General features: G+C 36.1%; 2 protein-coding genes and 2 non-coding genes across 5 annotated transcripts; all 4 read left to right on the plus strand.

The window, feature by feature from the left end:
- Positions 1-302: 302 nt before the first annotated feature.
- On the plus strand, positions 303-376 carry TRNAT-UGU. Its single transcript has one exon. It is a non-coding gene; the product is annotated as a tRNA-Thr (tRNA).
- Positions 377-12,195: 11,819 nt separating this feature from the next.
- Positions 12,196-12,269, plus strand: TRNAT-AGU. Its single transcript has one exon. It is a non-coding gene; the product is annotated as a tRNA-Thr (tRNA).
- Positions 12,270-17,252: 4,983 nt separating this feature from the next.
- Positions 17,253-19,445, plus strand: LOC111499615. Of its 2 annotated transcripts, XM_023151222.1 has the most exons (6): positions 17,253-17,570; positions 17,713-17,949; positions 18,094-18,177; positions 18,450-18,579; positions 18,655-18,814; positions 18,881-19,445. In XM_023151222.1, exons 1-6 carry the CDS (start codon positions 17,332-17,334, stop codon positions 19,399-19,401), a joined length of 1,371 nt encoding a protein of 456 aa, XP_023006990.1. In that variant the 5' UTR covers positions 17,253-17,331; the 3' UTR covers positions 19,402-19,445. The 2 variants fall into 2 exon arrangements, with proteins under 2 accessions (XP_023006990.1, XP_023006989.1); XM_023151221.1 differs by having other exon boundaries at positions 18,655-19,445.
- A 4,023-nt stretch (positions 19,446-23,468) lies between these two features.
- On the plus strand, positions 23,469-26,583 carry LOC111499852. Its single transcript, XM_023151548.1, has one exon. The coding sequence runs from the start codon at positions 23,705-23,707 to the stop codon at positions 26,426-26,428; it is 2,724 nt and encodes a 907-aa protein (XP_023007316.1). The 5' UTR covers positions 23,469-23,704; the 3' UTR covers positions 26,429-26,583.
- The last annotated feature ends 83 nt before the right edge of the window (positions 26,584-26,666 follow it).

The following is a 26,666-nucleotide window of genomic DNA, read 5'->3' on the forward strand; positions in this document are numbered from 1 at the left end:
TTGAAGTGGCTTTTGTAGCTCAGTTGGTTAGAGCACCCGTTAATAGATTAGAGCTTATCAATGTTAGTTTGTTTGTCGTTTCTATGCTCAGTATGTGCACATTTTGTAGTGGCTCTTGTAGCTCAGTTGGTTAGAGCACCCGTTTAGTAAGCAGGAGGTCTTGAGTTTAACTCTAAACAAGAGCCTACTTTCTCTAACAAATGAGGTCGGATACTTGAAACGAATTAGGGCTTATCTTCTTAACCATTTGAACGTTTGTCTGTTTGCCGTTTCTATGCTCGGTATGTTTACTTTTTGTTGCGGCTCTTGTAGCTCGGTTGGTTAGAGCACTCGTTTTGTAAGCGGGAGGTCTTGAGTTCAACTCTCAACAAGAGTAATTTACATAAGAAATGAGATTGGATACTTGAAACTAATAATAAGTATTGTTGATAAGTATTGTTGATGCTTTTAGGTTAAAATAAACCTATCATTAGGGCTTATCTTTTTTACCGTTTGAATGTTAGTTTGTTTGTCATTTCTATCCTCTGTATGTTTGCTTTTGGAAGTGGCTCTTGTAGCTCAATTGGTTAGAGCACCTGTTTATTAAGCGGGAGATTTTGAGTTCAACTCTTAACATCTAAAACTAATAATAGAGGGTAGGTATTGTTGATACTCTTAGGTTAAAATAAACCTATCAAATAGATTAGGGTTTTATGTTTGACCATTCTATTCTCGGTATGTCTATTTTTTTTAGTAGCTCTTGTAGTTTAGTTGGTTATAGCATCCATTTAGTAGGTGTGAGGTCTTGAGTTCAACTCTCAACTAGAGCTTTTTCTTCTTAAGTGTAGTTTAGTTGGTTATGGCACGCATTTAGTAGGTGTGAGGTCTTGAGTTCAACTTTCGAAGTAGTTTAGTTGGTTATAGCACGCATTTAGTAGGTGTGAGGTCTTGAGTTCAACTTTTGAAGTAGTTTAGTTGGTTATAGCACGCATTTAGTAGGTGTGAGGTCTTGAGTTCAACTCTCAACAAGTTAAATCATTAATTTGTTCGGTGTTTAATTTGTATTCGTAATTTATGCCAATGAGTGAATGGTCAATATGTCTGAGTGGTTAAGGAGACAGACTTGAAATTTGTTGTGCTTTACCTGCCTTTGCGTAAGGTTCAAACCCTTCTATCACCAAAACATTTTTAAAATTTTATTTAAATTTTTTTTTTATGAACTATGTCGAAAAATTAGAAATAGAATGGATAAAAAGTTACCTACTCAAATTTTATTTAATTTTTTTTTATGAACTATGTCGAAAAATTAGAAATAGAATGGATAAAAAGTTACCTACTCCTCACTTTTTATGAGTGAAAACTATCTCCACATACCAACACGAGTTATTCAAGTATGTTTTGTCCTCAATCACGTGGACCCTAGGAAAATTTCTAAGAGGTCACCCGACCATAAAAAAGAAATGCGCGCTTAACTAAGTTCCAATGATTGAGCTACCAAATGGGTAGATCGTCAAGCCTTAGGATTTATATGGTTGACGCTATCTAGAAACGTGACATTCAACATCATTAAGGAGAAGATGACGTCGGACCTATTGAAGGCGGCGTTGAATATGTACAAAAAACTACAGTGTATTTGATGTGGATGCTATTCAATCTACAAATGCCTGAAAAATGATTTGTTGCAGATCATATAAATGAGTTCAACATGGTTATAAGTCAATTGAGTTTGGTGGAAATTATTTTTGATGATGAAATTAAAGCATTTATTTTGATGTCATCTTTACCCAAGTCGTGGGATACTGTTGTTTCTGGAATTAGCAGTTCACGAGGATCTGATAAACTGAAGTTTGATGAACGAGATGTAGTTCTCAACAAAAATATTCACAAACGGAAAATCAATTTATCAGGCAATGCTCTCAGTGTTGATTGAAAGGGAAGAAGTAAATCAAAGAGCCCAAACAAACATGGGTGATCAAAATCGAAGAATGGGAGAAAATCTTCAAATAAATCAAACGTAAAGTGTTGGAGTTGTGGAGAAAAGGGTCACTTCCGGGCGGATTGAATAAGACCAAAGAGAAAACAGATCACAACTCAAAAGATGATGATTCTATACATTTAGCAAAAGACATTAGGGATGCTCTAATCTCAACGTGGACTAATCCGATTGAATTCTTGATTATGGATTCAAGTGCATCTTTTCATTCATCTCCAATAAAGAGGTGTTTCAAAATTTCAAGTCTGAAAATTTCGAGAAGGTGTATCTTGCACACTACAAAGATTTGAAAATTGAAGGAAAAGAGGATGTCTGCATCAAAAATCCGGCAAAAAATTAGTGGACATTAAAAGATGTCAGATATATTCATAGTCTCAAGAGAACCTGATCTTTGTTGGTCAGTTGGACAGCACAGGTTATACAACAAAGTTGAAAAATTCATGGAAGATTGTGAAGGGTGCTATGATGGTCGAACGTGGCACAAATTCTGGAACCTTATACACCACTGCAAGGTGTATGAACATAAGTGTTATTGCTGAGAGTGCTTCAAATTCAAGTCTATGGCACAATAGACTTGGACATATGATCGTCAAAGACATGAAAATGTTGGCTGCGAAAGGAGTTTTGGAAGGTATGAAATCTGTTGATATGAGCCATTGTGAGGACTACGTTATGAGCAAACAGAAACAAGTTAGCTTCACAAAGGTTGACAGAGAATTGAAGAAAGTGCGATTGGAAATGATCCATACAGACGTTTGGGGACCATCTCCAATTCCATTCCTTGGCGAATCAAAGTTCTACGTCAACTTCATCGATGATTTCAGCAGGAAGGTGTGAATTTATTTCTTGAAACATAAGTCAAATGTGTTTGTCACCTTCAAGAAGTGGAAAACTAAAGTTGAAAAACAGATCGGCTTAAAGATCAAATGCCTGAGGCCTGACAATGTAAGAGTGTACAAGTTAGAGTTTAAAACATTTTGTGTAGCTGAGAAAATTAGATTAATGAGGACAGTTCCTGGTAAGGCAAGAAAAAATGGCGTTGTAGAAAGGATCAACAGAACATTGAATGAGCGGGCAAGAAGCATGTGAATTTATTTTGGACTATTAAAGACATTCTGGGTTGATGCTGTGAATACAACAACCTATTTTATCAGTAGAGGGTCACCAGTACCCTTGGAGTTCAAATTGCTAGAAGAACTATGGACAAGAAAAGAACTAATGTACTCTCACTTGAGAGCTTTTGGTTGTATTGCATATGTTCACATCGATCCAGAGAAAAGAGACAAGTTTGATGCTAAGGTTGTGAAGTGCTACTTCATAGGCTATGACTCTGACATGTTTGAGTATAGGTTTTGGGATGACAAGAATAAGAAAATACTAAGACATTGTGAGGTAACATTTGATGAAAAAGACTTTTACAAGGACGAAGAGAAGATAAACTCGGATGCTAAGCAAGTGGGAGATGAGCTTGAGTTGCGAAAAGATTCACCTAGTGATGTAGCAAATACTCAAGAAACTCCTAAGACTGTTGCTGAGGAACCAGAGATGGAGCAAGTGACACCTGAGCCGGTGTTGAGAAGTTCATCCAGAACTATTAGAGTACCAAATATATATGTACCTTTATTACACTGTTTGTTGTTGACTCTGATGAAGAGGAACCAAAGTTCTTTGATGAGGCCCTACAATTGGAAGATACAATCAAGTGGGAGCAGGCCATGTATGATGAGATGTCTAGACTTTAGAAATGCATTGTTCTTTCATCTACTGAGGCTGAGTACGTGACAATAGATGAAGCTGAAAGGAGATGATATTAATGATAGACTATCTAGAAGAATTAGGCAAGAAGTAGTGCAAGAAGATTTTTCATGCAGATAGTCAGAGTGTCATGCAGTTGGTGAAGAACCCAGTCTATCATTCAAAGACAAAACACAGAAGGCTATACCATTTCACTCACAGGTTAGTGGAAATTGATTATGTGTTTAGAGAGGATAGAGGGTGCAAAGAATCCATCAAACATGTTGATGTTGGAATATTGAGGTTGTGCAAAGCCTCAATTGGTATGGTGCAGTGAAGATTGAGAATGAAATTCTTGGTTGACTGGATCACTTTGGGTGAGAGATTGTTGAGATATAGAGCCTGATGCCTATTTGTAGTAAAAGAACTAGTAGAGATATATATAGTAGATATTTCGTAAAAATTTGATAGAGATATATTTGGTAGACTACATTCCGTAAAGTCATATCCCCCCTACTTGATAGTTATATGTTGTAAGCCGATGTTGTTGTCTTTTTGCTTCCATCTCATATAACACCAATTTCAATCTCTCAAATCTTGCTTTCAAAACTCTCTTTCGAAATCTTTCTGCCCCCGTTTTCTAAAACTTTCTTAATGAACCGGGGCCAGAGGCTCAAGCATACGTCACTTGGCCGTAGACGATGAAAGAACAAATTGGCTTAACTCACTTCTTGTTAGGAAGTGAGTGTCGCACCATCGCAAGTCCGCTGCCATCAAAAGCGCGATTGTGACAAGTGAGCTACCATGTGGCATATGCGTGTGCCACAGCGTGGGCGAGCGTGCCGAGATGAGTTTCTCAGGCGACTTCCTATAAAATTGAATTTTCAAGAACAGTATCGGGTGGCACGGGTGTGCCAGTATTGCTCCCCAGCCCGCGTGTTGGAGGTTGCTACATACACCCGCTATCTAGCACGGTACCCGTAAATGACACAGCATGAGCACCGAGGGCCAATGCCTCAATAGAACCTAGATGATGGATGTTCGGGAAGTTCTGATGGGATGAGTGACATGCGTGTTCATTCTTGATGGCATGACCGAGCGAGTTGTGATTTTCTACAACACCTCGAGACGCGGAATGACGTCAAGATATATGGGTCATGTTGATGGGGATCGAGATGATAAGATGAGATGTGACATTGCATTGAGAGACCTTGTCCCCGAGCAGAGGCAAGGTCAAGTCGAATGACTTGGCCTAGTGTAGAGGCAAGTCGGTTGTGCCGCAGATGATTGAACATGCGCGCGCACGCAGCGTGTATGGTCGAGCAAGCTTGGATTCTGCACAAGCGATGTTCAATTGGCAAGGACATACTTAAATTTGTTAAAGCTATATTTAGTAAATGGAAACCATATATAACCATTAGTAAGTGGTTTCAGAATGTACTTTCTTCTTTCTATGTATTCTCTTGACGTATATACTGGAAATCATCAATAAAACTTTTAGCCAATATTCTTTCTTGAATTTTCTTTCTCATATTCTATCTTCATCGGGATCGAGTGTGTATATTGTTGTGCAAGTGCGCATGGTCAGGGTTGGCTTGAGGCGCAGATCCTTGGGTCACTTGCTTATCGAAATGGGGTGGGCTACATCTTCTTCCATGGGCTGCAACTTTGAGCGTGTTGGAGTTTTGCCAAAGCATGTGGGGCTGGGATGTCTGCATCATGTTCTAAACATGCATGTAGAGAAGGCTGTGAATAGATTTACGCCAGGGATGGATTGGGCTACAGTGGCTCAATTGACTGTGGACCTTCACTTCTCAGGTGAGAACAGCTTCAGATATTTTTCCTTCATCTCATCTTCGATGTTCGTACTTGGTGGTTCTATCACAGTACCTGGACAAAACTCATTTCTCAAGTGCATAAGACCTTCACTTATCGAGCTAGCATCCTTACCCATCTTTCTTTATAGCTCAGGTTTTCACCTATCTTTAAAGGCTCATAGTTTATCCCATCTATTGGGATGGTTAAATACTCCCAAAGCAGAGCATAGATACATGAAATACGTTATGCATCATAGAGAGGAACAGTGGTAAGGCTACTCTATACACCACCGGTTCTACTCATTCTAAAAGGTCAAAGGGTCAGATGAAGCATAGGCTCAACTTGTCCTTTCGTCCAACCTTTCATCGAGGTCACCTTCAAAAATATTTATCACTTGCTTTAAACTCTAGGTTCCTACACCTTATGTTGGCATAATTCTTTTGTTTACTCTGAGTCATCATTCTTGTCCTGATCTTTTGCACGATTTGATTGATGACTTAGACTAATTCTAATCCCAACAGAGAATGCTTAACGATTTTTAATAAGTCAACAAGTAGCTATCATACCGCACTCACTTATTGACCCATCGTGCTATTGTAATATCTTTTCTTCCATGTTGTAACATGCCTCTATCTGCAATCCTGGTATCCTCAAGTTTTGGACATACCGGTTGAGGGATAACCTTCTTAGTGTACAATTTCTTTAGCATGACAAATTAACTATCTACGGGCAAAAAATGAACATTCGTTTGGTATATCACTCTTGAGAACTTAGCCTATTCAAAATCCACTCACCTCCATAAATAACTTGGTGTAAGCTCCAAATCATGGGTGAGGCAAAGGTATGGCTCTAACTCATTACGATTAGTTAGTTAAAGAGCACCCATTTAATAAGAGAGGTTTTGAGTTCAACCCTTGACAAGAACATTTTCATTAACCAATGAGATGTTAAAGTAATGGAGATTGTGATGCATTTTTATGGTGGGGTAAAAATATCAAATAGGTTTGGGTAATTTTTTAACCATTTGAATGTTAGTTCATTTGCCGTTTTTATGTTAAATATGTCTATTCTTTGATGTGGCTCTTGTAGTTTAGTTGGTTAGAGTACTTGTTTAGTAAGCTCTTGTAGTTTAGTTGGTTAGAGTACTTGTTTAGTAAGTCAGAGCTCGGGTGAGAATTTTATTATTAATTAACCAATAAGAGCAAAATCTTGTGTAAAAATATTTAGTATATATGGGTAACTATTTTTATTTGAATGTTAGTTTGCTTACCATTTCTATGTTTGATAGGTCTACTCTTTGATGAGGAGATCTTTAGTTCAATGGTTGAAATCATATATATTTAGGTATCTATTTTACGTTTGAATGTTAGTTCGTTTGCCATTTCTATGTTCGATATGTCTATACTTTGATATGGCTCTTGTAGCTTAGTTGGTTAGAGCACCTATTAAGTAAGCGGGATATTAAGTAAGCGGGAGGTCTGGTCTTGAGTTTAATGCTCAACGAGAGTAATATTATTATTATTGTCTACCAATGAAATCATATATATTTAGTTATCAATTTTACGTTTGAATGATAGTTCATTTGCCATTTCTATGTTCGATAAATTTTGGATGTGGCTCTTATAGCTTAGTTGGTTAGAGTACTTGTTTAATAAGTAGAAAGTCTTTGAGTTCATGAGTTCAACTCTCTATTTTTACATTTGAATGTTAGTTCGTTTTCCAGTCGTGGGTCAGGCGGTCTGGTTCGGCTTAGGTTTGTAGGCAGCACATGTCATCATCTCACTGGTTTAGTTTGGATCGATCTGATTTCTTCGGCAAGGTTCTAGACTTTGTTACTGGCTACGTCCTGGTATTTTTGCTTAACTACCAGACGAGTTAACAGAGTCAGAAGTTTACTTACCATTCTCGGACGATTCGGATCGAGATTTCGGTCAAGCTTCTTCACAGATCGTGTGTAGAGTTGTTCCTAGGTTAATATATCAATATTTTAGGACTCGATTCACATAGGAAAAACTCAAATCTAAAAATGTCATTCAGGACCTTACCACACGAAACGTTCTTGGATCTTGACGCAGCGTCGGCCTCGGTAGCCTATCAATCCTAGTACAGGTCTCGTCTGAAGGTGGATTCCAACGGTGGTCCGATGAACTTCGCGGCGACTCTTGTCTGTTTCCTCCCAATTTTCTTTATGACTGTTTCGTCATCTCTCAAATTAATTAATTGATGTTTTAACGATAACAAATGTACTTTTAATTACTAATAATTTTAGTATTTTGAAGTGTTTTATAGAATAAAACTTAGAAGGACAATAAGATGCCTTTTAAATCACTCAAATCAAGACCGAAAAAGTTATAGCTCAAACAAAATAAAATAAAAAATACCTAAGGAAATAACATGACACCTAAGTTGTTATCATTGACCAATCAAACTATGACATATTTTAGATTTTGGAAGAGTAACAAAATAGAGTTTGTTCTTCAAGTCATAAGAATAGCGACGTTAAAGTTGTACTCTGATTCGTGGAAAAAATCGAGAAGGTTTTTATTCAAATTGGGCGCATGAAAAGTGAGGTAGATCGAGTTTGACCTAACACTATACTGTGTTACTTTTTTAAACTGAATAGACCAACAACCAATATTAAAACTATAAGGGCTATCAATATTAAAACTCTAACTCTCGATTTTGGAAATTCTATAGAAACTCTCCCACTTGACCGACAATAGCGAACATAAGAATACGAAATATAGAATGTATAAAAATGTGAGTGCCCTCAGTCAAAATTGAACTACAAACCTTTAGTTTACAAGACTTACACTCTACCATTGAGCTATAAAGGCAATTAATTTTAAAACTCAACTCTCGTCGACCATGGCAATTCTATAGAAACTCTCCCACTTCTCATTGTAGGATTAGACCTTTAGTTTATAAGACTGACGACGCTCTACCACTGAGCTATAAAGGCTATTAATATTAAAACTTAACTCTCTACCTTGACCTACAATAGCAACCCTTAGACCTTCAATTTACAAGATTGACGCTCTACCACTGGGCTATAAGGGCAATTAATTTTATACTCAACTCTTGACCCACCTTGACCGACAATAGCGAACACACAATACAAAATGTAGAATGTATAAAAGAAAACTCTCCCACCTTGACCAACAATAGCGAACATACAAGACTAATGCTTTACCACTAAGTGGGCAATTAATTTTAAAACTCAACTCTCGACCACCTTGGCAATTCTATAGAAACTCTCCCACCTACCTTTAAGATTGAACTACAGACTTTTAGTTTACAAGATTAACGCTCTACCCCTAAGCTTTAAGGGCTATTAATATTAAAACTCAATAAGGGCTATTAATATTAAAACTAAACTCAACTTTGACGAACTTGGCAATTCTATAGATACGAAATTAGACTGTTTAAAAATGTGTATGCACTCATGCAGGATTGAACTACAAACCTTTAGTTTACAAGACTAACGCTCTACCACTGAACTCAACTCTCGACAAACTTGGCAATTCTATAGAAACTCTCCCACAATAAGAAAGGTAGAATGTATAAAAAGAATGCAGGATTGAACTAGACCTTCAATTTACAAGACTGGCGCTCTACTACTGAGCTATAAGGGCAATTGATTTTAAAACTCAACTCTCGACGATCTTGACAATCAAATGTGAATGCCCTTATGCAAGATTGAACTACAGACTTTTAATTTACAAGATTGACGCTCTACCACTGAGCTATAAGGGCTATTAATATCAAAACTCAACTCTCGATTTTGTCAATTCTATTGAAACCACTGAGTCAAAAGGGTTATTACTATTAAAACTCGGCTCTCAACCTTGACAATTCTATAGGAACTAAAACCCAACTACTCAAATGTATATGTAGCGAGTATAAAAATGTGTATCTCTAATGCAAGATTGAACTACAGACCCTCAATTTACAAAGCTAACACTCTACCACTAAACTATAAGGTCTATTAGTAGTAAAACTCAGACTCTCAAACTTGATAGTTATACAGCTCCTAAAACCCATTTTAAGCTCATAGGATGCCCCAAGATGACCTTGTCTGGACTACGCAACTACTTTCATGCACTCTCCCACCTTGACCGAGCATTAGTGAACACATGAATACAAAATGTAGAATATTGTGAGTACAAAAATGTGTATCCCCTCATGCAAGATTGAACTACAAACTTTTAATGTACAAGATTGATGCTCTACCACTAAGCTATAAGAGCACTTAATATTAATACCCAACTCTCAACCTAGACAATTCTACTGGACCTAAAATCGGGTGCTCTGATATCAATTAGTTACGACTCAATTTTTTTATGCTTAGAATCTTGTAAGGTGATGAGAAAGAAAAAGACAAGAAAATAAATTAAAAATAAAATATAATAAAGTTTGCCCATTTAAAACAAACAACCTCACAATTTAAAATAAATCAAAGCCTATTACATCCTAGTAATTTTCAAGTTTTTTTCCAAATTAGAAATAAGTTTAGGCAAGATAAAAATTAAAACAACTGATGTTCAAAGATGACCCCTTTAAACTTTAGAGCACTCTCCCACCTCGATCAACAATCAGCGAAGGCAATCACGAACACATGAAAAAGAAGATGATATATTTAAGGATAGTTGATAGTCATAGAAAAAGCAATCATCAAACCCAGTAGTATGTGTTAGCAATTATAGGACAAAAATCAGATGAAAATATGGTCAAACGGGACCGACCACAGGGAAAAATACAATTTGTATCGCACACTCCCCAAAATTTGGAACCGAAGTCCGAACAACAGGTAGCGTTCGAACTAGCTAGGCTCAGAAAAACTCAACCCAGCATCTAAAAATAAGCAACTCACAGCGTAGCCCTGGCACGAATGACAATAATACTGGAATGACTACGGAAACTAAGTTAAGATAGTAGTATGACTTATTTTTCCTCAATAGTTTATAGGTATTCGAGGGTTCTCATTTTCGTATTGAAATTTATGTTAATGTTTCTTTCATAACGATGATGGTACCTTTTATTTCTTAACGTAGGTTTGCATAACCTCCAATTTTATTTAGTTCTAAATAAATTCAAAGTTGACTCCAACACTTTTGGAGCATGAATGAAACATGTATTTCCAACTGAATCGTGATGGAATTTTTCTATAATACGAGTATTTTCTCACCACACAAAATTTGACAAATCTAAACATATTGTGAATCATTAATACATCTATATATATATACTCACATTTGATGCATAATCAATCATAACATAACATCATCATTTATTATCTTACCAGATTAGATGATGATGAAACGTTCGCTGCATGGCCATGGAAGCATGTTTAACCTATGTTATAGGTCAGTTTATAGAATTTTATGCTTAGAGCTCTGATACCAACCGGTAACAAACCTAGATTTCTATTCATCCTACCATTGCTATTGTATACCTATCATAGTCATTTTGTGCAAAAATAATTCATTTAAAACTTTATCATAAAAATACAGCCATGGACTTACATGTTTATGGGAAAGGTCATTCACAATTTAACAAAAAATAAAATAAAGCAAGAATGTCCTATACTAACCTATACACTACGATTTAATGCATATTAACGTATACTATCCTATAGTCTACAAAATTTAAATGCACATTGCGATGCCACCGTCAACCATACGAGGGAGTCTTGATTTTACCTCGAAAATAAAAATAACATATGGTTTGAGTATTTTTAAGAAATACTCAGTAAATGACCCCGCTATTGGGGTCAGATGCAAGCACAAAAAATCATGAGTAGAACCAATCATTTCATTCTATGTTTTCAGAGAAGACTATCATAAGAAGGTGATTGGATGGTTAATTGCACCCGTTTAGTAAGCTGGAGGTCTTGAGTTGAACTTTCAACTAGAAGAGCAATATTATTATTAACAAATGATGAGATCGTAGATTTGTGTATTTATTTTAAGTTTGAATGTTAGTTCGTTTGTCGTTTCTATGTTCGATATGTCTACTCTTTAGTGTGGCTCTTGTAGTTCAGTTGATTAGAGAACCCGTTTAGTAAGCAGGAGGTTTTGAGTGCAACTCCCAAAAAAAGCAATATTATTATTAACCAATGAGATCGTAAATTTGGGTATCTATTTTACGTTTGAATGTTAGTTCGTTTACCATTTCTATGTTCGATATGTCTACTCTTTGATGTGGCTTTTGTAGCTCAGTTGGTTAGAGCACCCGTTTAGTAAGCGGGAGGTTGAACTCTCAACAATAGCAATATTATTATTAACCAATGTGATCGTAGATTTGGGTATCTATTTTACGTTTGAATGTTAGTTCGTTTGCTGTTTCTATGTTTGATATGTCTACTTATTGATGTGGCTCTTGTGGCTCAGTTGGTTAGAGCACCTGCTTAGTAAGTGGGGGAGGTCTTGAGTTTAACTCTCAACAAGAGCATTATTATGTTTGAATGTTAGTTCATTTGTCATTTCTATGTTAGATATATCTACTCTTTGATGTGGCTTTTGTAGCTTTGTTGGTTAGAGCACCGATTTAGTAAGTACGAGGTCTTGGGTTCAACTCTCAATAAAAATCATAGATTTGTGTATCTATTTTATGTTTGAATGTTAGTTCGTTTGCCGTTTCGATGTTCGATATATCTACTCTTTCATGTGGCTTTTGTAGCTTAGCTGGTTAGAGCACCACTTTAGTAAGTGGGAGGTCTTGAGTTCAACTCTCAACAAGAGCAATATTAGTGTCAACAAATGAGATCATATATATTTGGGTATCTATTTTACGTTTGAATGTTAGTTCGTTTGTCGTTTCTATGTTCGATATGTCTACTCTTTGATGTGACTTTTGAAGCTCAATTGGTTAGAGCATTGGTTTAGTAAGTGAGAGGTCTTGAGTTTAATTCTCAACAAGAGCAATATTTTTGTTATGAGATTATATATTTGGGTATCTATTTTACGTTTGAATGTTTGTTCGTTTGCCATTTCTATGTTTGATATGTCTACTCTTTCATGTGGCTCTTTGTAGCTCTAATTGTAGCTCACTTGGTTAGAGAGCACCTATGTTTAGGTAAGGAGGAGGTCTTGAGTTAAAAACTCTCTCCTCAACAAGAGAATGAATCATAGATTTGGGTATCTAGTTTACGTTTGAATGTTAGTTCGTTTGCCGTTTATATGTTCGATATGTCTACTCTTTCATGTGGCTCTTGTAGCTCAGTTGGTTAAAGCACTCCCTTAGTAAGGGAGAGATCTTGAGTTCAAATATAAAAAAAAGATCCCCCAAATCATAGATTTTGGGGAGATATGTTTTGAGAATTAGTTTGTTTGTCGTTTCTATGTTCGATATGTCTACTCTTTCATGTGGCTCTTGTGTAGCTCAATTAGTAAGTGGGAGATCTTGATTTAAAATATCAACAAGAGCATGAATATTAGTTCGTTTGCCTTTGGTAGTTGGCGGGAGATTTTGAGTTTGGTATTTGGGTATCTATTTTACGTTTGAATATTAGTTCGTTTGTTGTTTCTATGTTTGATATGTCTACTCTTTCATGTGGCTCTTGTAGCTCAATTGGTTAGAGCACCGCTTTAGTAAGCGTGAGGTCTTGAAATCATATATTTGGGTATCTATATTACGTTTGAATGTATGTCTATTCCGAGCATTGAGTGTATAGCTTTCAATAAGAGCACTTTTATAAAAAAAATATCAAATAGATTGGAATTTATCCTTAACTGTTAGTTCATTTCTCATTTCTATGTACGATGTGGAATTTAACACGATGTGTTATGCCCTAATGTCTACTAAGTATGTAGTTGACATACCAGAGTATCGTGTTCAAGTAAATACCTAGAGGAACGTAAGTATATGGACAAGGTTGGGTGGGCTTATCCTTTAATTTACATGGGTGGGGTATGTAGAATGTAGTGGGTATAATAAAAATGTGTACTACCACTCTGCTATAAGGGCTATTAGTATTAAAACTCGACTCTCAACCTTAACAATTCTACTGGACCTAAAATCCGACTATTCTAATACCAATTTGTTATGACTTAATTTTTTTAAGTTTATACACAATGCCCCAAGACATGTGTATGCATGCCCTCATGCAGAAATGAACAAGAACTACATACCTCTAGCACTGAGCTATAAGCGCTATTAGTATTAAAAACTTCACTCTCGACCTTGGCAATTCTATATGAACTCTCCCACCTTGACTGACAATAGCGAACACATGAATACAAAATGTGTACGCCCTCATGCAGGATTTTACTAGACCTTTAGTTTACAAGACTTGACACTCTACCACTGAGCTATAAAGGCTATTAATTTCAAAACTTGACTCTGGAACTCTCCCACCTTGACCGACAATAGCGAACACATGAATACAAAATGTGGATGCCCTCATGCAGAATTTTACTACAGACCTTCAGTTTACAAGATGGACGCTCTACCACTGAGCTATAAGGGCTATTAGTTTCAAAACTTGACTCTCGAGATCTTGGCAGTTCTATATGAACTCTCCCACCTTTCCCGACAATAGCGAACACATTAATACAAAATGTGTATGCCCTGGAGCTCTATCACTGAGCTATAAGGGCTATTAATTTCAAAACTTGACTCTCCCACCTTGATTGGAAATAGCAAAAACACATGAATACAAAATGTGTATGCCCTCATGCAAGATTAAACTACAAGCCTTTAATTTACAAGACTAACGCTCTACCAATGAGCTATAAGGGTTGTTAGTTTCAAAACTTGACTCTCCCATCTTGACTAATAATAGCGAAAACACATGAATACAAAATGTGTATGCCCTCATAGGATTGAACTACAAACCTTCAGTTTACAAGACTGACACTCTACCACTGAGCCATAAGACCCAATAGTTTCAAAACTTGACTCTCCCATCTTGACCGATAATAGCGAAAACACATGAATACAAAATGTGTATGCCCTCATGCAGGATTAAACTATAAACCTTCCGTTTACAAGATTAACGCTCACAAATAAATACAAATTATGTATGCCCTCATGCAGGATTGAACTACAGAGACCTTCAGTTTACAGACGCTCTACCACTAAGCTATAAGGGCTGTTAGTTTCAAAACTTGACTCTCTCAGCTTGACCGATAATAGTGAAAACACATGAATACAAAATGTGTATGCCCTCATGTAGGATTGAACTACATACTTTTAGTTTACAAGATTGACACCACAGAGATCTATGGGCTAATTCTCCCACCTTGACCGACAATAGAGAACACTTGAATACGAAATGTAGAATGTAATGAGAATAAAAATGTGTATGCCCTCATGCAGGAGGGAACTACAAACTTTTAATTTACAAGACTGACACTCTACCAATGAGCTATAAAGACTATTAGTATTAAAGTTTGACTCTCAACCTTGGCAATTCTATAGGAACTCTCTCACCTTGATTGACAATAAGCGAATACATGAATACGAAATGTAGAATGTAAGATTGAAGTGCAAACCTTTAGTTTACAAGACTGACGCTCTATCACTGAGATATAAGGGCTATTAGTATTAAAACTCGACTCTCGACCTTGATAGCTCTACTAGACCTAAAACCTGACTTCTCAAATGTTAGATGTAGCGAGTGTATGCTCTACAAGACCTAAAGCTCATTACAATAAGCCAAGACGACCCTATTAGTAAACACATGAAACACATGAATACAAAATGTAGAATGTTGTTGGTATGAAAATGTGTATGCCCTCATGCAAAATTGAACTGCGTACCTTTAATTTACAATACTGACACTCAACCACTAAGCTATAAGAGCAATTAATATCAAAATTCAACTCTCGACCCATACAATTCTACTAGACTTAAAATCTGACTACTCTCTTACCAATTTATTATGACTCGGTTTTTTAATGCTTAGAATCTTGTAACGTGATAAAAAAATAAAATAGATCAAAACCTAATAGATTTTCAAGTTTATTTACAAACTAGAAATAAGTTTAGGCACGATAAAAATTAAAACAATATATAAAAGACCTAATATTATAAATGATTGATGTCCAAAGATGACCCCTCTGAACTTTAGAGCACTCTCCTACCTCACCAGTGAACATGTGGAAAAAAAATTGTGGACTTTGAAGACTATAAGAAATTGTAGACTCCGAACAACCGGTCACGTCTGAACTAACCAAATGCAGAAAAATTCAACCCAACATCCAAAAATAAACAACTCACTGTCCAACCCGTGCACAGATGACAGTACTAGAATGACTATGGAAGCTAAGTCAGGATAGTAGTATGAATGTTTTTCCTCAATAGTTTATAAGTATTCGAGGGTTCTCATTTTCTTATTGAAATTCACGTTAATGTTTCTTTCATAATGATTATCGTACTTTTTATTTCTTGTTTTAACTTGAAGTAAGTCTACGGCTTCCTAAGAAAGATTCTAGTGAGTTTTCTATATATTTTTTAAAAGTCAGGCATGGAGTGACGCCTCTAATTTAGGTTAGAAAATTAGGGGTATGTAGTTCAATCCTATACTTTTCATGAATCTTCGTATGCATACGTGTACCTGACATATCCTTTATTCTTATTATATGTGACTCATCTAATGTCTTATAGGGCATAATTTGAACATGATATCTAGCATGCATAGATTGACATACTGGAAGTACATGCATCATAAAAAAGCTCATAAACATCACATCAACAAGTGATAACATGTAGCTAAGTCCCAGAGTACGTGTTGTTCATACAACATATAATTCATCCAATTTAGTTCGAAGGAGTTCAAAAAGTAAGATCACTTACTTTATTGGCCTAAGTCAAAGCCAAAGTCACTCATGTGAGCCTGAGTTACAATTGGTATCAGAGCCAGACACTAGACGATGTGTCAGCTTTCTCGCTATTACCTGAATGGGGGTAGACACATGGCGGTGTGCCAGTAAGGACGCTGGTCCCAAAGGGAGTGGATTTGGTGGTGGTCCCACATTGATTGGAAGAAGGAAAAAGTGTCAGCGAGGACACTGGGTCCCGAATGGGGTGGATTGTGATATCTCAAATGCGAGTACACAGGGCCCCGAAGGGAGTGGATTGTGATATCCCACATTGGTTGGGGAGGAGAACGAGACACCCTCTACAACGGTGTAGAAATAGGGGAAGCCGTTACAATAAAACTAGACGTGAAGTTGTTGTCTATTCAAATTTAATGTCACCAATTATCTCAGAAGAAGTCTCGATTTGAGGTTCTGTTTAGAGTAAATAAAATGTCTGAGAATAGAATATCGAGTATTAGATGACACTACAACACTTGTGGCTTTTTACTAACTTGTATAGAATTTTAACACAAATGCTATTAAAAAAAATACATGAATTTGTAAGAAGGGAAGTGATTTACGCGCTTTGAGTATCGAGGGAAGTGATACACAAACACGAAGAAAGATCTTTATAGTATCTATAATGAGAAATTAAAGTTGCTATCCGACAATGATGATGTAACGACCATTTTTTGATTTGTGTATGTCATCAACTTTACGAATATAAACTTAGTTTGGATTTAAAAAAAAAAAAAAAAAACATTTGTTATACATACTAAGTAAATTATATTGAATCAGGTAAAGTTATAATGTTTTACTATTATAATCTTGTAATTATAAACTTTAAAATGGAAAATATTATATGTTCCAAAATATGACCGTTAAAAGTTTAAATGGAGCGCACTAACAAAGACAGTCGGAGGATCACTTTCGAGGGAAATAACAGAACCTTCAGGCACAGAAAAATCCCCAATTCCAAAATCCTCATCGGAACCACTCCAAATGGAAATCGACCGTCCTTCCGCCGTCCAAATGCCGGAGATTTCTCAGTACGAGCAGTCCAGAGAGTTGAGAATCAGAGAAAATTTGGAGCGTATGCAGAAGCTAGGCATCCTTGACCTCTCTCTCAAGCTCAAGTCATCCGCTCCTTCGAGGCAAAATCGCCGAAGATCGCTTAATCCGAAAGCTTCTCCACCTTCATTCAACCTCCCGCAGGCAGGTCCAGTCCGCCGATCATCCAGGTTCTCTCGAATCATGAATCTCACTTTCTTAGCCCTAAGATGAACCGACTGGACTCGTTCTCTGATCTTGCCATGAAATTGAGAATATTGTGTTTTTTTCCCTCTTAATCTTGTCCATTGTGATTTTCTTTTGCGGATTTAGGTTACAGAATGTGACGCCAGTGACTTACTCTGAACTTCGAGTGGAGAGAAAAGGCAAGTTTTCAGAGGATGAGGGCGTGATTCTTGAAGATGGTTCGAGGCCGGAGATATACTCGGAAGAGCATGAGAAGCGGTTGGGCAGTACAGGGAAGATCTGGACGCTGTTTGTGGATGGATATGGTAAGGATGGGAAACGAATTTATGATCCAGTAAAGGGAAAAACGTGCCATCAATGCAGGTTTGTTCAAACAAAAAATATTCTAAAACCTTCACTGGAAATATATTGAGTATGTTTGGTTTATTGAAATTAGAATTGAATTAGAAAGAAAGAACAGCTTTGTTTAGTTAGTGGAAAATGCTATGTATCAATCATGTCTTACAGGCAAAAAACATTAGGGCATCGCACTCATTGCAGCAAATGCAACATGGTCCAAGGCCAATTTTGTGGAGACTGTCTGTATATGAGGTATACTCTTGATATCCCCAATTTGACATATTTGACATATTTGTTTTTGATTTCCATGGTAGCATTCTTTGTCGAGGATGGTTGAGAGGGAGTCCCACATTGACTAATTTAGAAAATGATCATGGGTTTATAAATAATGAATACATCTCCATTGATATGAGGCTTTTTGGAGAAGCCTAAAACAAAGCTACGAGAGCTTATGTTCAAAGTAGACAATGTCATACCAATGTGAAGAGGTGTGATTCCTAACTTCTTTTTCCAATTTCTGGCAGATATGGAGAGCATGTTCTTGAAGCGCAGCAAAATCCCAGTTGGATATGTCCTGTTTGTCGTGGGATTTGTAACTGCAGTTTGTGTCGCCAAGCAAAGGGATGGCTTCCTACTGGGAGTCTGTATAAGAAGGTAAATTTCTAAGCCATTGTGTACTGTTTTGGTCAGGAGAATTTGCAGCTAAGTTCAATAGTTTGAACTGTATAGATAGCAAGGATGGGGTTCAAGTCTGTTGCGCATTTTCTCATTCAGACCCAACGTCCACAGCCTAATTCTGGGCAGAGTTCTACTGATTTTGCTTCTGCTAAGAGGGAATTGTGCTTCCCAGATTTTGAAGCTAATCCTGTAGGATCTCTTAGTGTTAATGATAAACTCATAGAAACAATGGAAAAGCGAAGTATAGTGCAGAGTATTTCGGATTACGAGACCAAAGATCAAATTTCTGTTAAGAGGTCACTGAGTTTTTCATGTCTGGAGCAGCAAAATCATCTGGATCATGAAAATGATGAACAGTCACAGCTTCAATCTGCAAACTATGATGAACTTAGAGAAGACGTTGTCAACGAGAAAGAACAGTCAGTGCATTGCCTAAAAAGAAAGAATGATGGTGATAACTACAGTCCAATGCCTGTAAAGAAACCAACAATTAGAGTAGAATCAAGCACCGTGGATCAAAGCATGGAAAAGAAGATTGATGATATTAGGCACCTAACAAGCTCAAGGGTCATCCAAGAAAGGGATGATAAAACATCAGAAGAGGGTGCAAACAGTTTGTCAAAGAAGAAGCTGAAATGTGTAAGTAATGGTAGGGTGTTACGGCCTAGACATCAAAGCCTCGAGAAGACAACTGATATTAGCAGTCAAACTACCATCCTGGAAGGCACCTCTTCATCGGAGCTAAAATCTGCCACTAGCAGTAGGGTTTTGCGGCCTAGACATAAAACAATGATGTAGAGCTACACACTACGTGTTTTAGATTTACCATTAAAGTTTTCAGCTTTTTATAAAATGAAACACAACTCTATTTACTTTGAGCAATAGCTCTCATGACTTTGTTTTGTGATTTTTTAAAAGGCCTCACACCAATAGAGATAGTATTCTTTGATTATAAACTCATGATCATTCCCTAAATTAGCAGATTTAAGACTCTCATTCTCCAATCATCCAACCGTGCTAAAAATGGATATCAAAAGAACTTGAAAGAGAATATCATCTCTAGGTCGAGGACAAACCTAAAAATTATGAGAATTTAAACTATATATTACTCGACGCAAAAGTAGAGCATGACCAATTCATATACAAAATATCCCAATAAAACGTTCATTTAATTGAAGATTTCGTTTGGCTATTCATGAATATCAGAGGTATAGGAATAATATTGTGTTTTATATTAAGCTATGTCTAATTATTGAATTATTTCTTTTTCTTTTTTATTTAGTTTTCATTAATTACTGAAAATTGATTTACAAAATAGGTGCTAAATATAATACATTTCATAAATATAATATAGCTATAATTCCAATATTAATTATTGAATTTATAATTAGTTAATATGAATGTAACCCGGGTTCTATGATAAGTTTATTTTATTCTTTTAAAATTTAAATTTTGAATGAGAGATTTTAATTTAGTAGAATTTAATTGCTCCTTTCATTCATATTATAAATTGAAAAAGGCTTCTATTAGATTCTCGAGATTGGGCGTGTTTAGAAATTATATTGGTAGATTTTTTTAGAAATTATATTAGATTTTTGTTTATCTTTTTTAATAAAAAATTATATTGTAAAATAGAAATGAATTTTATTACAAATGAGAAAAATAGGTATAAGATATAATTACAATACGATATACAAAAAAAAACATTAATACAAGGATGGATTAATGCTTCAGAACAAGCCTCTTTGTGACCGCACAACTCCCGACACTCCTCCACCTCGATTGATAGCCTGCAAACACTTGAAAAATAAAGGGAAAAGGGGTGAGTATAAAAATACTCAGTAATCAACCTATTTACGAGCTCTCATCACACTTTATCATAGTAGGCATCCACATATTTTACTCTCGCTCTAGGAAGTTTAGAATTAGTCTCTACTATTATTTGAGCATGTGGGATGTTTCGAAGCTCTAAACAGCTCTCTTATCTAAATCTCACTCCCTAAGGTGGGTTTGTTCAGGTTCTACAACCTTTCGACTCTTTGACTTAGGTAGCTTAATTTGTTTGCACAATAAATGTTCAGTGTGCTCATCTATGGTATGGAAGGTTAATTGGAAAACCTTTCCATAGGACCATAAAGTCTCCTTGGAAATGTAACTCTCAATGTGTCATGCAGCTATTGAGTCCGCTACTAATTTTAAACAAATTGTTCAATTAGAAAATCAACGATACTTAAGGAGGAATATGTAATTACATGGGTAAAATAACCTTTTAACGAAACTGTAATTACAAACAACTCGTGAATGATCAATTTACTTATAATGATTATATCTATAGATACAAGTTACCATATCGTGCATGAGTTATAAGTGAACGATAAACGCATTAAAGAACGAAACCCAATTTGGAATTCCATATATATGGAAACAATGAAATAAAATAAAGAGGAAAAAATGAAATAAGAAAGAAGGGCAAAAAGGAAGAACAATAAGAAAACAGCAAGGGAGAAAGCTCCAAGCAAACCCTACCTCACATTTGCTAATATTCTTAGTCATGTTTTGTCCGTAGTGGACAACTGACGGGACTTCACCCTTCATCCCTAAGAAAATACAAAAACAAAACAATAATTTCAACTTTATATAACAAATTGATGTTTCTGGGTGTGACATTTATAATACTTTTTTAATTTTAGAATTGCTTCATAATTCAAAATGTATTATTACGGTTTTATTTAAGTTTTTTCGGAACATGCAAGCATGTCTCATCCGATATTCTTATCATGAAAAGTATGGAAGTATCGTGTGCATCATTACACTGTACCATGGTTTTAAATGTAGGACCTTATAAAAACTATATGTCACAAGCGTGAATTACTTCCCCAATATGTTACGTACGGACATGTACACCACAAGATACACACTTCTTTCTTGTCCATTGGTTTCCAACCGTGTGAGTATGTATGTGTTATCCCGTAATCAAGTCTAGAAGATATGTGTATGAGCTTGTCTAGTGGGTTCATGCTTAATTACGTGAGAGTCCAACCATACCCAAAAATAAATAAGTAGGACCCAATGAACCGTCATGAAAAATATGTTTCACCTCACCAATCTGGAACCATGTTTCATGTGATTGAATTCTTTGATTCCAATAGTAGAGTCACTGACAGACGAAGTACATTTAAATACTCTTTGTATCTCTATCATTTTTTAGTAAAGACAATAAATCATGTACAGATGATAAACACTAACTTTACCACTTATGTTGCATTCCCCTTGTTAGGATGCATTAGTAGTATTTCTATTTTAAAACCTTAATAGTTTTTTTTTCTTTTTTTTTCTAATATCAATTAGGTTTTTATTATGTTTGCCGTATTTATGAACATTTAAGTCTATGATAATTTTAAGATAAAATGTCTCAAATGGGTTCCGTCCTAGAGAGAAGAAAGTGTAGAGTTACTACGGAGATTGTTTCTACGTCTAAATTTTATTAATCTATTTAATAAAAATCTTAAAACAAAGTATTTTTTAAAAATAAATCGAATAGAAGATAGAAATTAACACTTTTAATTATTTTTTTCTTTTCCCTAAAGAAAAAAAAACATATAAATTCAAGCACAAGATTGCTTAGTCCACAAAGTACTTTAAGAACAAATAAGCAAAAAAAAAAAAAAGATTGGGAATCAATTAGATGCAAATGGGTTTGCCATATTATGATCATTAAAATTTTAAAATTCAAATCTTTTATTAAAAATTCCGGTAATAATTTTATTTTTAAAATTAAGTTTATTCGTAAAGGATTTGGTAAGTTTTTTTTTTACTTTCCAAGAATATTACCATGCAAACAATAAAGTTAAATTCAAATTTTTACTACTATTAGATATGAATATATGACAATATTTTAATTAGAAGTTATACTAAAATAAATATTTTATTTTTGTTTCTATTTTAATTAAAAAGAGACTCAATAATGTGATAAAAAAAAAATAAAAGTTGAGTTGGATTATATATTTTTTATTTTTTAATTGAATTAAACTTAATTTTTTAAAAACAAAAAAATTCAGATATAGTTGGTGGCTGACATTTTCTTCTTTGGGTGAATCCAACCAACCAAAAATAGAATTATAATCCAACTCTATCCTGACTTACTTTTCAAATATATATATATATATATAAAAGTAAGGTGGGTTGATTTATAAATGTTTAATATTTAAATTTTATAAAACGTTAATATTATATAATTAGAAGTTCTTAAATAATTTTAAAAAAGAACAACCTGCCAACCTAACTAGTTGGGTTGTGAATATTATGTAGGTTACTCGAGTTGCCAATACAGCTAACCCGAAATTTTGAGTTGGTTTAAAAGATTTTTACAACTCCATCTAATCTAACCCGTACACTCTTAGAATAATAAGAAATTAACAAATAAAACCAAACATAGACAACATTTAACTAACATTTTTGTCAATCCATTCAATTAGGAGAGGAATTTCATTCCATCCTGAGCCGGAACAAGCCGGAACAACCCTGATGTTCAAACTACAGTCTAATTAACAATGTACAGAAATGGAGAAGAAACCATTGGCTCAAATCCAATCAAACAGATCAATAGAATTCATTTGAGATTAGACAATTCGAATTGATGAACATTTTTAAATGCAGGTCCTAAGAGAAAGAGAACTTAAAATCAATCAAGAACAAGAACCAAATGTTATTTGACTTTTTTTAATCTGTCATGATTGAAATAAAATAGAAATAAAAGTCACTGAGGGGTCCCTCCAAAAATCATTCAATTGGTAGTAGCGAAGTTAAATGGTTCAAACTAAAGGTGATAATAAATAAATAAATAAATAAAAGTCTTTACTACTACTCGATGCCTTTTTCCTCTGTTTCTCTGAAATGCTAATGGTGGGAATGCACATTTGATTTAAGGGTCAATTGGTTTATTTCTGTTGGGGTTTTTCACTGCAAAATTTCGTGATCCGGGTCTGTGTTCTTATGGTTCGGCTCTTAATTTGATGGCGAAATAAACCCCGCAGGGTCTTAGATTTAGGCTCTCTTTTGCAGTTTTGTGGGGTTTTTTTTTTCTCTTTGAAACTTGGGTTTGATGCATCATTCACTATGGAAGCCTCTATCTCACTGTGCTGCTTTGATTATGGATAAGAAGAGTAGAAGAAAAGATGGGTCTGATTCAGCGATGGATTTGAAGAAACACAAATTGATTCTTCGAAAACTTGAAGAACACAAGCTTAGAGAAGCTCTTGAAGAAGCTTCTGAAGATGGGTTTCTCTTCAAATCGCAAGATGTGGGCTCTGAGCCACTGCCCAACGAAGATAGCAATGGCTTGGGCCGATCTCGATCGCTTGCTAGACTTCAAGCTCAGCGGGAATTTCTCAAGGCCACAGCCATGGCAGCCGATCGTACATATGAATCTGATGATGCCATTCCTGATCTTCATGAAGCTTTCACCAAGTTTCTTACAATGTACCCGAAGTATAAGTCATCAGAGAAGATTGATCATCTTCGTTCGAATGAATATTCGCATTTGCTTAAGGTATGTCTTGATTACTGTGGATTTGGGTTGTTTTCATATGTTCAGAGTCTTCATACTTGGGAGTCTTCTACTTTTAGTTTGTCTGAAATTGCTGCAAATTTGAGTAATCAAGCTCTTTATGGTGGTGCTGATAGAGGGACTGTAGAACATGATATAAAGAGTAGGATTATGGATCATTTGAACATTCCTGAGCATGAATATGGGCTTGTTTTTACTGTTAGTAGAGGGTCTGCTTTCAAATTGTTGGCTGAATCATATCCTTTTCATACCAATAAGAAATTGTTGACTATGTTTGATTATGAGAGTCAATCTGTGAATTGGATGGCTCAATGTGCTCGAGACAAGGGTGCTAAGGCCTATAATGCTTGGTTTAAATGGCCAACTTTGAAACTCTGCTCAACTGACTTGAGGAAACAGATAACAATCAAGCGAAGGAAGAAGAAGGATTCTGTTGGTTTATTTGTGTTTCCAGTTCAATCTAGAGTGACTGGTGCTAAGTACTCATACCAATGGATGGCTCTGGCACAGCAGAACAATTGGCATGTTTTGCTTGATGCTGGGTCATTAGGTCCAAAGGACATGGATTCTCTTGGTTTATCGCTTTTTCGACCAGATTTTATCATCACGTCGTTTTATAGGGTTTTTGGGTATGATCCTACTGGTTTTGGATGTCTTCTGATCAAGAGATCAGTGATGGGAAGCTTACAAACTCGGTCCGGGGTTACTGGCTCTGGAATGGTGAAGATAATCCCGGAGTATCCCATGTATCTGAGTGACTCGATGGATGATCTTGATGGATTAGGACGGTTTGAACATGAAGAAGTTGCAGGGGTTGTGGAGAAAACATCCGAAACTCGTCCGGGATTGCAACTTCCTGCTTTCTCAGGTGCCTTCACGTCTGTTCAGGTGAGGGATGTTTTTGAAGCAGAGATGGATCATGATAACAGCTCTGATAGAGAAGGAACAAGCACCATACTTGAGGAAAGTGAGACTATTTCTTTAGGGGATGTGATGAAGAGCCCGGTATTCAGTGAAGATGAATCTTCGGATTGTTCGATTTGGATCGACTTAGGTCAGAGTCCGGTAGGATCTGATAATGCAGGTCCCTTGCCTCAGTATTGGTTAAAAGGGAAGAAGAAGAACCTAGTCTCACATAAGCCAACTTCTAAGATCCATAGTGATCCGACTTACGACAATGCTGAAGATTTGAACTTAGGGCCCTATGACGAGTACCATACGCTATCCTTTGATGGCATTGAGGAAGTTCACGGAGAGCTACGTGCAGAAACAAGGGCCACATCGGCTAATAACAGGGCCATTACAGAGATCCACAAAGTCACAGAAACAGGGAAACTGCTTTCCAATGGTTATTCAATAAACTCAGCATTGAACAATGAATTTTATCATGGACAGGACGATGGAACGATGTCGGAACTATGTTCGGAGATGAAGGAGAGTGCGATTAGAAGGGAAACAGAAGGTGAATTCAGGTTGTTAGGGAGAAGGGAAGGAAGCAAGCATGTTGGAGGAAGATTTTTTGGGTTGGAAGAGACTAATTTGCAAGGCCTAGAAAGAGAAGTTTATTCTAGGATGGAAGAGAGTGGGAAGGAGCTTCATAACATCGAGACTGGAGAAGGCTCGGTGACGAGCCTCGATGATGAAGATTATACTAGCAACGGAGAATATGACGACGAGGAAGAGTGGAACAGGAGGGAACCCAAGATTATATGTCGACATCTCGATCACATAAATATGTTAGGATTGAACAAGACAACACTTCGACTTCGGTTTCTGATAAATTGGCTCGTCACATCGTTGCTTCAACTAAAGTTTCCGGGTTTGGAAGGAAGCAACAAAGTGAACCTAGTTCAGATTTATGGACCAAAGATAAAATATGAAAGGGGAGCAGCAGTAGCTTTCAATGTGAGAGACAGAAACAAGGGACTAATCAATCCAGAATTTGTTCAGAAGCTAGCTGAAAGAGATGGCATATCTCTTGGCCTTGGATTCCTCAGTCACATTCGTGTTTTGGACAACCCGAGACGGCAACGTGGCGTTTTAAACCTTGAAGATTCATCCCTGTGCAGACAAGCCAGAAATCGGAGGCATGGGAAACACGGGTTTGCACGGCTCGAGGTCGTAACAGCTTCGTTGGGATTCTTGACGAACTTCGAAGACATTTACAAACTGTGGGCATTTGTGGCGAAGTTTTTAGATGCTTCATTTGTGAAAGAGGGAACACTTGCTCCTGTTGAAGAAGGTTCTGAAACAACCTGAATCTGTTCATCTGTTCATAGTGTTTGGAGAAGATAGGAATTGTTTGAAATTGTAATGTGTTTGGATTCAATTTATGTTTATAATTGGTTAGATTTAGATTGTGTCTCCTTGTGAGCTCTGGAAATCTGGAAAGTTGAATATATATTGCCCCTATGTTTAATTCAACCAACTTTTTTTTCTTACTTGCCTTTAGCTCGACCGAAAGATTTTGAATATATAAGTAAGGGAATGTAAGGTC

The sequence above is a fragment of the Cucurbita maxima genome, unplaced genomic scaffold, assembly GCF_002738345.1.
Source record: "Cucurbita maxima cultivar Rimu unplaced genomic scaffold, Cmax_1.0 Cma_Scf00027, whole genome shotgun sequence".
In the NCBI taxonomy this organism is placed as follows: Eukaryota; Viridiplantae; Streptophyta; class Magnoliopsida; order Cucurbitales; family Cucurbitaceae; genus Cucurbita; species Cucurbita maxima.